The sequence below is a fragment of the Bos indicus genome, chromosome 22, assembly GCF_029378745.1.
Source record: "Bos indicus isolate NIAB-ARS_2022 breed Sahiwal x Tharparkar chromosome 22, NIAB-ARS_B.indTharparkar_mat_pri_1.0, whole genome shotgun sequence".
Taxonomy (NCBI): domain Eukaryota; kingdom Metazoa; phylum Chordata; class Mammalia; order Artiodactyla; family Bovidae; genus Bos; species Bos indicus.
In genome coordinates, this window is record NC_091781.1 from 25,974,727 (window position 1) to 25,991,153 (window position 16,427).

The window sequence follows — 16,427 nt, forward strand, 5'->3', positions numbered from 1 at the left end:
TGCCATGCTGTATCTTTTCATTCATTCAAGGTTTCTTTACTCCTCCTACCCAGTATACATGCTACATAATTGATGCTACATAGTTTTTGCTATCACTCTTGGTGATGATATTGCTGTTACTAACAAATGGAATTTCTGGATTTGTTCCTTTGACTATTACGATGGGATTTTTTTTCTTTGTTTTCTAATTATTTTCTATTTTATATAATAAGGTATGTAATTACACCTTTAAAAAAAGAAAAATTAACCAATTTCATATGTATAAAATTTTCTTTTTGTCCATTGAATTTTATTGAGTTTTCAGATAGAATATCAATTATCTAATAAAGATAATAATAATATAGTATTAAATATTCTTTCAGTATCTATAGTCATTAAAAAATTCTTACACAACTGTATTAGATATGACTTGAGAAGAATAAATAGTGCTAATAGCAGATACTCTATTCATGATTCTGAATTAGTACTTCATAATTAAACTTGATACTGGATATTGACATGATAAATATAACTCATCATTAATCATCCCCCATGATTGTATGGTGCATCTCTTGATATAATCAAGTTAACCAATATTTATATATAATAATATTGATTGATCCATATTTGCAGTAATTAATACATTCTCCTTCATTCCATTATAATTTATCCATATTCACATATATGAATTATATTATAGTTGGTAAAAGACAGAAAAGTGACAATTAAGAATGCCAATAATTTTTGGTAAAAGACAGAAAAATGACAATTAAGAATGCCAATAATTTTTAAAATATCAAATTATCAGGAAATAAAAATGTTATTCACAACACAATTTAAAATAATTAATTTCCATTCTTTCATCCTTAGTGGATGTAAAATGATCAGGTAAATCAATGAAAGTCTGTAGGTTTGCTTCTCATTCTAGAATCATTTAGAACTTTAAACTCTTGAATTCTCTTCATATCTTTTTCCTCTTTAATTTCAGTACTCACACAGTTCTTTCTCTCCAAACTAGTATGTACTTAGAAAAAACTTTCAGAGATTATTATTACCTATAGTAACAATTTTTTCATTAATAATAAAATACTAGATAAAATATACCATTTCATTTTTATTTTGCCATCTGAGTTAACATCTCTATAACAAAGTTAAGAATATCAAGTAACAACCTATTCACTGAATATATGTGTCACAGTTAAGACATGCAATAATAAATATGTATAGAATAACATTTATAAATATATTAACTTTGGTTTAATAAATGCCACCTTTCAATAAATAGAATCAAGTATTTTCTGTTATCTATCTAGCTTGTTCACTCATAAATAATCGGTGCATGTTTCCACAATGCCAAAGCCTATGCTAAATATTTAACATAAGATGATTTATGATAAAAATAATTTTAACTGGCAAAAGAACATGCATAGAATAACCAAGCTTTGTTTTTATAGACATAGCTATCATTCACTTGGAAATTTTTACTTTCAATAATGTGCAGATTTATAGTCCAATAAGCTTATAAAGATAGAGTAAAATTTAGTGTAAAGGATTGTATACTTTTAAACAACTACTTAGTTTGAAAACAATACTCACTTTGGTTCTGGATTTCCTTTAGCTACACATTCAATTTGAAAATACTCATCAAAAGGAAAGGCAACTTGCACTGTTGACTGCTTCACGATTGTTGGAACCTGTTGAACTAAATATTAAAATAAGTATTTAAATAATGTGCTCTCCAAAAACTGGTTGAAGTTAGTCTAGCTACAACAAAAATAATTTAAACACACTTTCTGTATTAGTAAGTACAACTAGAGAACAAATCTGACTTCCTCTTTGCAAAATGTAGTTAGCTCTAGGGAATATACTTCACTGCATCCATTTATGTTGTCATATATTTTTATAAACCCACAGTAATGTAACACTATAATTTTAAAACACCCAAGTTTATATTGGCATTTCATCTATGTTGATGTGTTTATGCATTTATACTTGGTTTGGTCATTGACAATTGACAATATTTGGTCACTGACCATATTTGATAACATACCTAATAATTTTATTTTTGGAAATTGGACTATTTCTTCATTCCTTAAGTGTATAGATTTTTTCCTTTATTGAATTAGTTACCTGTGATAAATTTCTAGGCATGGATACAAATGGTAATGACCCTGGATAAATGTAAACATGTCTAAGGATATTTACCACAAACAACCTATGAGTATAGTGGTTTCCCACAGTCATGCCACGAATGAATAACAGCGTTTTTAAAATGATGAAGCATTTTGCTGCTGCTGCTAAGTCACTTCAGTCGTGTCTGACTGTGCGACCCCAGAGACGGCAGCCCACCGGGCTCCCCTCTCCCTGGGATTCTCCTAATCATTACCAAAAAATAACCCCCTCCTCTTTATTTTTATTTCCATTTATTGATTTTGTTATATTTCCCCTGAGCTTGATTTTTATTTGTCACTTCTCATTTATAAATTTTTTAATATATTTTGCCACCTTGGGAGCTTGAGGGTATTCTCCTCCTTATAGAATTTAACACTAATGATTGTTAGGATAAAAATAATAGCTAATATATAATAGTTTCTTTAAAGAGGATTCCTCAAATTCAGAAATTCCTTTATCTTGTTGATAATTTTTTTTTCTTTTTGACATGTTAAATACCTTCCAGACAAATTTAAAAAGTAGAGGATAGCTTTGTATTTCACCCATTTAAGCAGAGGGATGGCATTTTGAGAATTATGACCATAAAATAAATGTTCTAATGCTGAAGATTCAAACTTGGATTAAGTTTTAAAACAGGACACCAATCATGATATACATTAAAAATCTGTCATGGAACATTCAATAGCTTTCAAAGGAAGACACTACAATTTTAGCACATTTATAACAAGCTCTGTAAGAAAACAGGATTGACTTCCTAAGAAAGTATAAATGGTTCAGTAGCTGAAATCTGACTTTGGCAAATAGGCTCTAAGAAAGCATTTTCTAAGTGTGACACACACAGGTGGTATTCCACAGTGGATACAAAGAGGCCCCAAACCCTGTGACCCTAAGCCAGGCCCAGAGCCACACTCTACTTTTCTCATTTGTAAAATTAGAGACTCAAGCCAAGTAAACAGACTTTTTGGTCACTGGATCCCTTTGCATTCTTAAATATTATATCTTCAAGTGGTTTTGTAAAGGTAGGTTGTATTTAACAATATTTACCATATTAGAATTAAAAGTGAAAAATCTTCTAAATATTTATTCACTTAAAACAATCCTATTACTCGTTAAAGTAAATAACATTTTATCAAAAATACTGAATATAGTGAGAAAAGTGGCATTGTTTTACATTATTACAAATCTCTGATATGTTAATGGACAATGGCTGGATTCTCCTATCTACCTCTGTATTCCATATGTTATGTTTTGTTGCAATAAATGAAGAAGAGCCAACCTTACACAGATGTGTACCTAAAAAAAGGCTGAAATATTTTATAGTTCTTTCTGATTTTTGTGGGCTTCCCTTGTGGCTCGGCTGGTAAAGAATCCGCCTGCAATGCAGGAGACTGGGCTTCGATCCCTGAGTTGGGAAGATCCCATCGAGAAGGGAAAGGTTACCCACTCCAGTATTCTGGCCTGGAGAATTCCACGGACTACATTCCATGGTACCTCAGAGTCAGACATGACTGAGCAACTTTCACTTTCTGATTTTTGTGGACACTGTTTTTGGATAGTACCCCAAAACTCATCAAGCATAGTTTCTTAAAGGTTTCTTGCAATATGAAATCAGAAACCTTATGGATATATTTTCATATTCTGTCATATTAAAATGTTTTATCCACGGGTGCTTTTTAAATCACGCATGATTTTGTGACATGTTAATATCCATCTGGAAAAACTATCAGTTACCTGAGTTAAATAAATCTTCCAAATACTGACACATGTCATTACACAATATTAAAATTTCACATTTGTTAATATCGCTGATCTTAGAAATGCCTTAAATGTGGAGATGCTGTCAGTCTCACAGTAGAGGATACAAGCTTTCCACAATTCTAATATGTGCCTAAACACTCATATTTTATCATTGACAATATATATTATCGGTTATTTCTGTTGAAGTGACAGGCTCCCATGATTCATTTTGGGGAAAATATCCATCAAAGTAATGCAATTTTGTCTATCAGTAAAAATGATATCTGGCTTGGCACTCACATAATGACACAATCAAGGAAGACAGACTGTCATAGCAGAATTATTTTATATTTATTTCCAAATTCATCCTATTACATAGAATTATTTTACATGTATTTCCAAATTCATCCTACAGAATATTAAGAAGAATATTCGTTACATAGTAGAATTATTTTATATTTATTTCCAAATTCATCCTACAGAATATTAAGAAGAATGTACTCAAGGATGAAGATTTAATAAAATCAGTAATGCTTAACTGTTTCAATGAGGACAGTCTTAAGCAAAACTTTACTTTTTTTTTTTTTTTTAAGATGTTTTGTTGTTGTTATTTTAGTGTAAGTATATGGTCCTGGGAATTCCATAAGTTTGGTGCCAACGCCTTGATCTGTGCTGGGCAAGTGCCTTTTTAGCACCATTGCTTTGGCAACATCAGTGCATAGTGGAACATCAACATGGTGTAAAAGTAAAAAGTGACATCTTGGTATTATTATGAAACATTTGATCAAATGGACTGCTTGAACAAATGTCTGTGACTCTGAGTGGTCCATGAATCACATTTTGAACACCAATGGCCAGCCTAGTGTGACAACTCAGCCATTTCCAATTCTAAAATTCTTTACTTTTGCCTAATGAATCTGATAATTGAATTTTACCAGTTTAGTGGCATTAGCCCAAGTTGAGGCTTTATCCAACTGGACATTTATAAACACTTTAATAACACGTGGAAAATATTCATATCTTCATTGACATTTACTTGGTTCTGACTACCACCTCTTTCTGTGTAGAGCAGGTCTTGAGCATATTGCAAATTCATATTATTTAAATGTTATTACAGTTATAAATGATGAGGGGTGATGCACAATAGCAACGGTCCCTAAGATATCAGCTAGTAACTTGTGAACAACTTGTTTATTAGAACATTATTCTTTGTTAAATTTGCAAAGGTTGTAAAGTCTCAGCCATAACTAATTATTCAGGGAATGAAGCTAATAACCTTTGGGTGTTTATAAGAATATATATTCTACATTATAAATCTTTTCCTCCATAATTAGGCCAATTACAGAGACACCAGACTCGTTGACATTCAAAGTGAATACCTGCCTTACTTCATTTGCCAGTTAGAGCTCTGGAGTACTGAAATAAATGGGTAATTTTCAGATGTTCTGAAAACATGTCATTAATATTTTATAACAATTGTTGTCTAAGGACATTACAGCATGAAAATGCATTAAGTAACTGAGACAACCAGAAATTAAAAAAAAAAAAAACAAAAAAAACGTGTCTTATGTACTAATACAAAACTTCCTACCATCACTGATGAACTAAATGAGAAAAGATGGAAAGAAAATGTATAGTCTCTGCTCAGAAATCTGAATCAGGAATCCCAGTACATCTTTGGCACTACTGGGAAGAAAATGTAATTATTAACCTCTTTTCCATAAGGATTGCTAAGAACCTTGCTCTTAATTTTTGCACTGCATATTCAAACCCAAAGAATCAACTAAAGATGTATCATTTCAGGTTTTCAACCAGTGTTTGTACATATAGGCCAATATATAAGATGTGTAGGCGAACAGATTTTCACTTTGAATAAAACAGAACTTTAAATTTGTACATCTGTACAATAGGTCTGAGGTCAGTACTAATCCTTTGAAGTTTAGATGATCTGCAAAGAATATTTTCAATGCTAAGATTATAATGATCAATGTATCTTATATTATGACTCTCCAAATTAGGTATAAAAGAGATAGTAGGGATCCATACTTGAACTGTATGGATAAAAATATGTAAATAATCCCAAGTGCTTATAAACAGGAAATTCTCCTAAACTGTACTTTAAATACTTCACATATTATTACATAAATTGTGTTTCCAGGTATACTATTTTTCAACTTCTAGTTACTATAACTTGTTCAAGTTGATTTATAATGGTTAAAGATTTACATCCATTTTTACTGATACCAACATATGCTAAGATACATATACCCCCAAAATGACTAACATTTTGATATGACTTCACCCCATAGAATGCTTTAAATTTGCAGAGATGTTATATTATACTTTTAGTTGTGTACTATGAAAATGCATTTTCAATATTTTTCTAATTATTTTCATTCTTGAATAGATAATTATTGTGAAAAACAAAGTTCATTCATCTCCTCTTTTGTCCTGATTGGTTGAATGCCATTAACTTCTGAGTCACAACTCTCTCTAAAATAAACTAATCAAATACATTAAAGAAATAACTGTTGCTAATATTGCAGATTACCTTACATGGTAAAATACCACCCGATCTATAGGTTGTATTTCTTGTTATGTGCCGTTTGCCTAAAAGTATAAAAGCCTGAGCTGCAAAATAATTAATTATCGCAAGCAGCCAAGTATAAGCCTTCTGAAAAATTTAAAAGGAGAACATGAATTCCATGTAGATTGCTGTAAGACTGGTAGAAATATGGCAGAAAAATCACATGTTCAATATATAATTATTCAACTTGAAAATCAAAATGTACATATGGACTTCCAAAGTAGGTATTGAATATTGTCACTTTACCTGAAAGTGGTATATCAATAGCTGTTGAGAATTTTAACAGGAAGAAAATTAGAGATGTGATTAATCCTCTTCCACTTAACAACACCTCCATTGCTCTTCAGGAAGGAGGCAGCCCAGAAAGAATGAAAATCGTAATGTCTTTTCTTACTTTTGATCAGAAGCTGGTTACAAACAAACACACCTGGAAACAAACAAACAAAAGAGTAACACATACTTTAAGTTCATGTACTGTAAATGGTCAACATAACAGAAGTTGAATATATTTTTCTGTTGGCAATAATTTCCTCTTTATCAAACTGTTCTCAAATAAATTCATACAAATTAAGTTTTTCCTCTTTGTATTTAAAATAAAGGACAGTTGATATGGTAAACCATAAACTACTCCCATAATTTTTTTTTTTTTGATCAGAGGAATTTTTACTTGGAATGTACTCTGCTGCTGCTGCCGCTAAGTCGCTTCAGTCGTGTCCGACTCTATGCGACCCCATAGACAGCAGCCCACCAGGCCCCACCGTCCCTGGGATTCTCCAGGCCAGAACACTGGAGTGGGTTGCCATTTCCTCCTCCAATGCATGAAAGTGAACAGTGAAAGTGAAGTCACCCAGTCGTGTCCGACTCTTAGCGACCCCATGGACTGCAGCCCACCAGGCTCCTCTGTCCATGGGATTTTCCAGGCAAGAGTACTGGAGTGGGTTGCCATTGCCTTCTCCGGGAATGTACTCTAGTACATTCTAATAAATGTCAGTGGCTTTGAGAGTAACTTCAGTTAGGTAATTTCATTCAAAAGGTGACTCGTTTTCAATCTTTATTTTAAGCATTTAACCTCATTTGAGTTGTTCACTGTCAGAAATTTAATATTTTATTTCCCTGGCGAAAGAACTGTTCATATTCAAAATTATCACACTAACAGAAAGTAAATAGCAGGATACAGGGAAGGGAATAGGAAGAATGAATGGTTAAGACCAGCCACTACAACTAAAATTCATGAATCTAGACTTGCCTCAATAAAAACATAAGAGCATCAGTTAATTTCCACTTTGGCAGAAAGTTTATTCATTCCATTGTTGACAGAAATATATTAAGGGTTAAAATATAAATTTCTCCTTACTTTCTCTTGTGATTTTGTTTTATTCTGACATGATAATAGATATTCAAACATTAATTATCATGTACTGTTTTATTGTATTTTACTGTTCTATATTATTTTATTATATAATATTTATAATATATTATATATTATTATTTAATAGTTTATAATAATGTACTATTTTATGATACCACTAGACCATTCAGGGATGACCTAAATCAAATCCCTTATGTCCCTTATGATCACTTCATGGCAAATAGATGGGAAAACAGTGGAAACAGTGACAGACTTTATTTTGGGGGGGCTCCAAAATCACTGCAGATGGTGACTGCAGCCATGAATTTAAAAGACTCTTGCTCCTTGAAAGAAAAGTTATGACCAACTTGGACAGCATATTAAAAAGCAGAGACATTACTTTGCCAACAAAGGTCCATCTAGTCAAGGCTATGGTTTTACGAGTAGTCATGTATGGATGTGAGAGTTGGACTATAAAGAAAGCTAAGTGCCGAAGAATTGATGCTTTTGAACTGTGTGTTGGAGAAGACTCTTGAGAGTCCCTTGGACTGCAAGGAGATCCAACCAGTCCATTCTAAAGGAGATCAGTCCTGGGTGTTCTTTGGAAGGAATGATGCTAAAGCTGAAACTCCAGTACTTTGGCCACCTCATGCGAAGAGTTGACTCATTGGAAAAGACTCTGATGCTGGGAGGGATTGAGGGCAGGAGGAGAAGGGGATGACAGAGGATGAGATGGCTGGATGGCATCACTGACTCAATGAACATGAGTTTGAATATGCTCCAGGAGTTGGTGATGGACAGGGAGGCCTGAAGTGCTGTAGTCCATGGGGTCGCAAATAGTTGGATGTGACTGAGCAACTGAACTGACCTGAACTGCTTTATGGAATGAATGATTCTTTAACTTCAACAGTGATTCCAAAATTTTAAAAGTTTTACACACATGATTTCATATAATCCCTTAATAACCCTTTTATCCTCCTACCCCTAGATTGCCATTTCCCCCACTTTCCTCTATCCACTGATACGGTAAGTTTGTTCTCTATATCTGTGTTTGCTTCTTGCTTCTTTTGCTTTATTCACAAGTTGTGGGTTTTTTAGATTCCACGTATCAGTGATATCATACAGTATTTGTCATTTTAATGCCCTCCATCAATGTTACTGCAAAAGGCATAATGTCATTCTTTTTATGACTGAGTAGTAGTCCATTGTGTGTGTGTGTATGTATGTATGTATGTATATGTGAGTGTACCACGTCTTTATCCATTCATTTGTTGGTGGATACTTAGGTTGCTTCCATACCCTGGCAATTGTAAACAATGCCGCAATGAAAGTTGGGAGTGCATGTGTCTTTTCAAATTAGTCTTTTGGGGTTTTCAAAGATATATACCCAGGAGCAGAAAGCTGGGTCATATGCTAGTTCTATTTTTATTTCTTTGAGAACTCTTCATACTGTTTTCCACAGTGGTTGCACCAATTTATATTCCTACCAACAGTATATGAGGGTTCCCCTTTTTCCACATCCTTGTCAATATACATTATTTATTTTTTGGTGATAGACATTCTGACATAATAAAAGCCATATATGACCATCCCATGGTCTTCCCTGGTGGCCCAGATGGTAAAGAGTATGTCTGCAATGCAGGAGATCCTTGTTCAATCCCTAAGTTGGGAAGATCACCTGGGGAAGGGATGACTACCCACTCCAGTATTATTGCTTGGAGAATTCCATGGACAGAGGATCCTGGCAGGCTATAGTCCATGAGGAAGCAAAGAGTTGGACATAACTGGGAGACTGAACAACAACAGGAGGTGAAAGACCTTACTCAGAAAACTAAGACACTGATGAAAGACATTAAAGATGAAACAAACGAATGTAAAGCTATACTGTGTTCTTGAATTAGGAGAATTAATATTGTTAAAATGACCATAGTACCCAAGGCTATATACAGATTCAATGCAATCTCTATCAAAATACCAAGTGCCTTTTTTGCAGAACTAGAATGAATAATTTTAAAATTTGTATAGAAACACAAACACCACAAATAGCCAAAGCAATCTTGATAAAGAAGAACAGAGCTGGAGGGATCACAGTCCCTGACTTTAGAGTATACTACAAAGCTACAGTAACCAAAGCAGTATGGTACTGGAACAAAAACAATCACATTGATCACTGAAACAGAATAGAAAGCCCAGAATAAACCCACTCACTTAAGGTCAATTAATCTACAACAAAGAAGGCAAAAATATATGATAAGCAGGCAAGAATACTCAATAAGTGGTCCTGGGAAAATTGGACACCTATGTGTAAAACAATGAATTTATTAAATTTTTTTCATATATTAAAAAAAAAAACTCAAAATGGTTTAAAGACTTAAATGTAAGACCAGATACTATGTAACTCCTAAAATGAAACATCAGCAGAATATTATCTGACATAAATTGTTAAAATAATTTTTTGGATCTGTCTCTTAAAAGAAAGGAAACAAAAGCAAAATTAAACAAATGGGACCTAATTAAATTTAAAAGCTTTTACACAGCAAAGGAAACCACTGACACAATGAAAAGGCAATCTATTAAATGGGAGAGGAAACTTGCAAATGATATAATGTAACCCTAAAAATGAATTTGCTTTAAAATGTGATAATTATTTTTTCCAGGTATTTACTTTTTTTTCTGTAAAAAGAATTTATTCATTCATTATAACTAGTAGAAAAATTAATGTAAGTAGAGTCAGATAAGCAATTTAATTTATATTTAACTCCAAATATCTTGACTTTTTAAAATTTCTTTTTTTTTTTGTAGAAGTATTATGATATAGATATATGGTGAACAAAGTAAGGGATAATTACTACATAAGGGGAAGAGATTACAACATCACATTTGAGCTGAAGATTTTTATTTTTATTTATTTTTTTAATATTTTTTTCTTTCTTTTTATTTAAAAAAAAAAAAAAACCCTCCTCCCTCCCCACACCATCCCTCTGGGTCGTCCCAGTGCACCAGCCCCAAGCATCCAGCATCGTGCATTGAACCTGGACTGGCATCTCGTTTCATACATGACGTTTCACATGTTTCAATGCCATTCTCCCAAATCTTCCCACCCTCTCCCTCTCCCACAGAGTCCATAAGACTGTTCTATACATCAGTGTCTCTTTTGCTGTCTCGGCTATCAAGTTGTACCTCAAGATATTATGCAGTAGAGCTTTTCATACAGTTATGCAAGTAGGTAAAATCCAAAGTAGTAACTAATGCTACTGTGTTACTGTTATAAAATAGAAAGTCTAAAAAGACAGCAACACATTTATATTTTGACTACAGTTATATTGATCATGAAGGAAAATACTCCCAACTCCCTCGACGACATTCACAAAATGTTATGAATCTTTGTTCTTAGAGTAATGTCAATTTTACTTTGTCTGATCTAATTTGACCCATTTGTAAAATGGAAATTGGAAAAAAAAAAAAAAACTACCCTTGCGTGGTTCAGAATATTTCCTAAAATGAAAAATAACTTACGCTGGTAATTAAAAGTATTTTCAAAAAGGTTATTATGTTAAATGACACCATTTTCCTGGTGAAATGAATTATCCCAGTCAACAAAATAAAATGTGAAAAAAATTGATTTCATTATAAAAAGCAGAACATTGCCTGAAGACAAAAAACTCAGTTCTACATTATTTGTAGAGAGAGAATGAATCATTTAGCTACTTCTAAGGTAAAAATGTAAGATGAAAATGTTAATTCCTTGACCTTTGAATTTTCCTTTTCCTTCTCTTGAAATACTGTGATAATATACCATGATAATAATCTAAATTCATTGTTTATAGTTATATATAAACATTTACCTGCAATTTATTACTTAATATTCTGTTCCATTAATAGTCAATGCTGATTTAAAGGTGTTTTATGCATTTGAGCAATCCTCTATCTGTAGGGAGTAAGGCTTTCAAATGCTATTAAGAGACCAAATTTCCAGATTAATCTGTCATCCTACCCTGAAATAGAGAATAAAAATACTAGACAGTCAAATAAGTGAGAACAGGCTTTAATTTCAATTAATTACTGATTTAGGTTAGTGAGCTCAACTGTCTCTAATTGCCATAGTAAAATATCTCATAGATATGAATTGTTCTACAGTGACAGTATGACTTTTATAATTTTAATGATTTTAACCACATGGTCTTGATCCAAGAAATTCTCTCCCATAAAAGCATGCCACACTGAAGCCCTGGCTTAATATAAGGATATAAATTCAGTCCCATAACAAACAATGATGACATCCTTAGTTTCCAGAATAGGGGTAACAGTTAGTTTTATATCTGACCTTATCACCTGCAGGGATTAGCTTCAATTTACCTGAGACTTATAGTTAAGAGGCTGTTACATAAAAGTAACTGGAAGTTAAAATATGACCCCCTGCAAGCAACACTCCATTAGGTGGTGATGATGACAGCCCCAAACAGCTTTCATACTGAAAAGGGAATGTCGGTCATAATCTCACCGTCAGAAGGCATAAAAGGGCATACTATTAGTAATTAGGTTTTACAACAGTACAATAACAATAAAAGCACATTCTCATTTATCTTTGTTCAAAGAATACAAATTTAGAGAATCCGTGGTGGCTCAATGGTAAAGAATCCGCCTGTCAGTGAAGAAGACACAGGTTTGATCTGTGATCCGGGAAGATCCCACTTGTGATCCGGGAAGATCTCTCCCATGCAAGAGCCCGGAGCCACAACTGCTGAGCCCACCTGCTGCAGCTACTGAAGCCTGCGTGCCCTAGAGCCTGTGCGCCACCGCAACCAGAAGCCTGCCTGAGAGAAGCCACCGCAATGAGAAGCCTGAACACTGCAACCAGAGAGGAGCCCTGCCTCTCTGCATCTAGAGAAATGCCTACGCAGCAACAAAAACCCAGCACAGCTATAAATTTAAAAAAAAAATTTTTTTGAAAGAATATTAATTTAACGCTTTACATCAAAACTCAAGATAAAAGTCATTATTGGAACTCAGGATGGTGCTGACACTAAGACAATAAAAAAAATATATACTAAACTATTTTTGAGGCATAGTTACATAAAGCTGATTAAATGACATTAACTCAGATCCAAAAAAGAACCAATGAATTTTTATGACTCTGGACCAACTGGGTTACATCTTCCTGCCATGCTAGATCCTGCTCAGAAACAAACAAAATATTCATGACATCTCACTCAAAAGGAAATGGATGTCTCACTGTTATTAAATTGACCCTTCCTGACTTAACTTTTCCAGAATGACTAGCGTGACAAAAACTAGGAAAACATTGGTTTCAACAGAAACAGAAACATGGATAGGCATGCATACCACACAAGACGCTTCTAATACAGCAATAAGAAAATGAAGGTCTTTGTTTCTCCAAAACAGCAGCCTCTAACATACACGCATCAACAACATTACAAAGTGAACCCATAGATCTGTATCATGTTCTTAACACAGCTTCACTGCAGTAAATCTGAACAAATTACCCTCTTAACTTATTCATTTTCTGCTTTAGGAACTGGAGGAGAGGTGGCTTAGCCTTTCCATTCCACCTGGCCTCCGTAAGTAAATGTCAAGATACTGCAGACTGCTGACCAGCCACAAAAGAGAAAAATATGTAGTAAATAAGAATATGGAGAATGGAGTCAGTTTATCGTGACTTCAAAGCAATCACTCACTAATTATGTAGCCATGGGCACTTCATTTAACCTTTACCATTCACTTCTATAAACGAATATAAGAGTTGCCACCCTGTAAGCATACTTAGCGAGTGTTAAGTGAGGTAATATATGTTTAACATACATTGAGTGAGTGAGTGAGTGAGTGAGTGAGTGAAAGTAGCTCAGTCGTGTCCGACTCTTTGTGACCCAATGGACTATACAGTCCATGGAATTCTCCAGGCCAGAATACTGGAGTGGGTAGCCTTTCCCTTCTCCAGGGGATCTTCCCAACCCAGGGATCAAACCCAGGTCTCCTGCATTGCAGGCAGAGTCTTTACCAGCTGAGCCACAAGTGAAGCCCAAGAATACTGGAGTAGGCAGCCTATCCCTTCTCCAGCGGATCCAGGAATCGAACCAGGTCACCTGCATTGCAGGCGGATTCTTTACCAAATGAGCTATGAGGGAATCCCTAGCATACATGACAGGATAATAAATGCAGTTTACTACTAGTGACACTGACGGTAACTTCGTTGTTAGTGGTAACTAGGATATAGCCTCTGGTAATAATATTTTGATTCAAAGAGTATAGATAACCTGTAGGGCTTCTATTAGAGTAATAAAATCATAATGACTTAAAACACTTTTCACTAAACTATCTAGTTCAGTTCAGTCGCTCAGTAATGTCCAACTCTGAGTGACCCCATGGTCTGCAGCACCCCAGGCTTCCCTTCTCCATCACCAACTCCTAGAGCTTACTCAAACTCATGTCCATTGAGTTGGTGATGCCATCCAGCCATCTCATCCTCTGTCGTCCCCTTCTCCTCCTGCCCACAATCCTTCCCAGCATCAGAGTCTTTTCAAATGAGTCAGCTCTCCGCATCAGGTGGCCGAAGTATTGGAGTTTCAGCTTCAACATCAGTCCCTCCAATGAACACCCAGGACTGATCTCCTTTAGGATGGACTGGTTGGATCTCCTTGCAGTCCAAGGGACTCTCAAGAGTCTTCTCCAACACCACAGATCAAAAGCATCGATTCTTTAGCACTCAGCTTTCTTTATAGTCCAACTCTCACATCCATAAATGACTACTGGAAAAATCATAGCTTTGGCTAGACTAACATTTGTAGGCAAAGTAATGTCTCTGCTTTTTTAGTATGCTGATCATGGCTTTCCATCCAAGGAGCAAATGTCTTTTAATTTCATGGCTGTAGTCACCATCTGCAGTGATTTTGGAGCCCAAAAAATAGTCTCTCACTGTTTCCATTGTTTCCCCATCCATTTGCCGTGAAGTCAGGGGACAAGATGCCATGATCTTAGTTTTCTGAATGTTGAGTTTTAAGCCAACTTTTTCATTTTCCTCTTTCATTTTCATCAAGAGGCTCTTTAGTTGTTCTTCATTTTCTGCCATAAAAGTGCTGCCATCTGCATATCTGAGGTTATTGATACGTCTCCCAGCAATTTGATCCCAGCTTGGGCTTCATCCAGCCTGGTATTTCACATGATGTACTCTGCATAGAAGTTAAATAAGCAGGGTGACAATACACAGCCTTGACATACTCCTTTCCTGATTTTGAAACCAGTCTGTTGTTCCATGTCCAGTTCTAACTGTTGCTTCTTGACCTGCATACAGATTTCTCAGGAGGCACATCAGGTGATCTGGTATTCCTCTTTAATAATTTCCCAGTTTGCTATGATCCACACAGTCAAAGGCTTTGGCATAGTCAATAAAGCAGAAGCAGATGTTTTTCTGGAACTCTCTTGCTTTTCCAGTGATCCAACAGATGTTGGCAACTTGATCTCTGCTTTCTCTGCCTATTCTAAAACCAGCTCGAACACCTGGAAGTTCAAGGTTCACATACTGTTGAAGTCTGGCTTGGAGAATTTTGAGCATTACTTTGCTAACGTGTGAGATAAGTGCAATCGTGTGGTAGTTTGAGCATTCTTTGGCATTGGAATGAAAACTGACTTTTTCCAGTCCTGTGGCCACTGCTGAGTTTTCCAAATTGGCTGGCATATTGAGTGTAGCACTTTCACAGCATCATCTTTTAGGATTTGAAATAGCTCAACTGGAATTCCATCACCTCCACTAGCTTTGTTCATAGTGATGCTTCCTAAGGCCCACTTGACTTCACATTCCAGGATGTCTGACTCTAGGTGAGCGATCACACCATCGTGATTATCTGGGTCATGAAAGTCTTTTTTATATAGTTCTTCTGTGTATTTTTGCCACCTCCTCTTAATATCTTCTGCTTCTGTTAGGTCCATACCATTTCTGTCCTTTTTTGTGCCCATCTTTGCATGAAATGTTCCCTTGGTATCTCTAATTTTCTTGCAGAGATCTCTAGTCTTTCCCATTCTATTGTTTTCCTCCATTTCTTTGCACTGATCACTGAGAAAGGCTTTCTATCTCTCCTTGCTATTCTTTGGAACTCTGCATTCAAATGGGTGTATCTTTCCTTTTCTCCTATGCCTTTCTCTTCTCTTCTTTTCACAGCTATTTGTAAGGCCTCCTCAGACAACCATTTTGCTTTTTTGCATTTATTTTTCTTGGTGATTGTCTTGATCCCTGCCTCCTGTACAATGTCACAAACCTCTGTCCACAGTTCTTCAGGCACTCTGTCTATCAGATCTAATCCCTTGAATCTATTTGTCACTTCTACTGTATAATTGTAAGGGGTTTAATTTAGGTCATTCCTGAATGGTCTAGTGGTTTCCCCTACTTTCTTCAATTTAAATCTGAATTTTGTAATAAGGAGTTCATGATCTGAGCCACAGTCAGTTCCCAGTCTTGTTTTTGCTGACTGTATTTACTGGTGAAATGCTATTAATAGATTTTAAACACTCTACTAAATAGAGTTGTTTTTTTTTTCTTTTTTAAGGTGTGGGTGGACCATGTTAGATTGATAACAAAAAGTCTTCCATTCTCAT

The 16,427-nt window shown here is 34.9% G+C and overlaps 1 protein-coding gene across 8 annotated transcripts in view; it reads right to left on the minus strand.

The window, feature by feature from the left end:
- CHL1 (cell adhesion molecule L1 like) overlaps positions 1-16,427 on the minus strand; it is a 357,768-nt gene that overhangs the window by 91,485 nt on the left and 249,856 nt on the right. For all 8 annotated transcript variants that reach the window (XM_070776316.1, XM_070776317.1, XM_019985050.2 and 5 more), the window contains 2 exons: positions 6,722-6,902; positions 1,576-1,681 (listed from right to left, as the gene is read on the minus strand). In XM_070776316.1, the coding sequence (XP_070632417.1) occupies positions 1,576-1,681; positions 6,722-6,812 (197 nt within the window). In that variant the 5' untranslated portion in view covers positions 6,813-6,902. The remainder of the gene's footprint in view (positions 1-1,575; positions 1,682-6,721; positions 6,903-16,427) is intronic.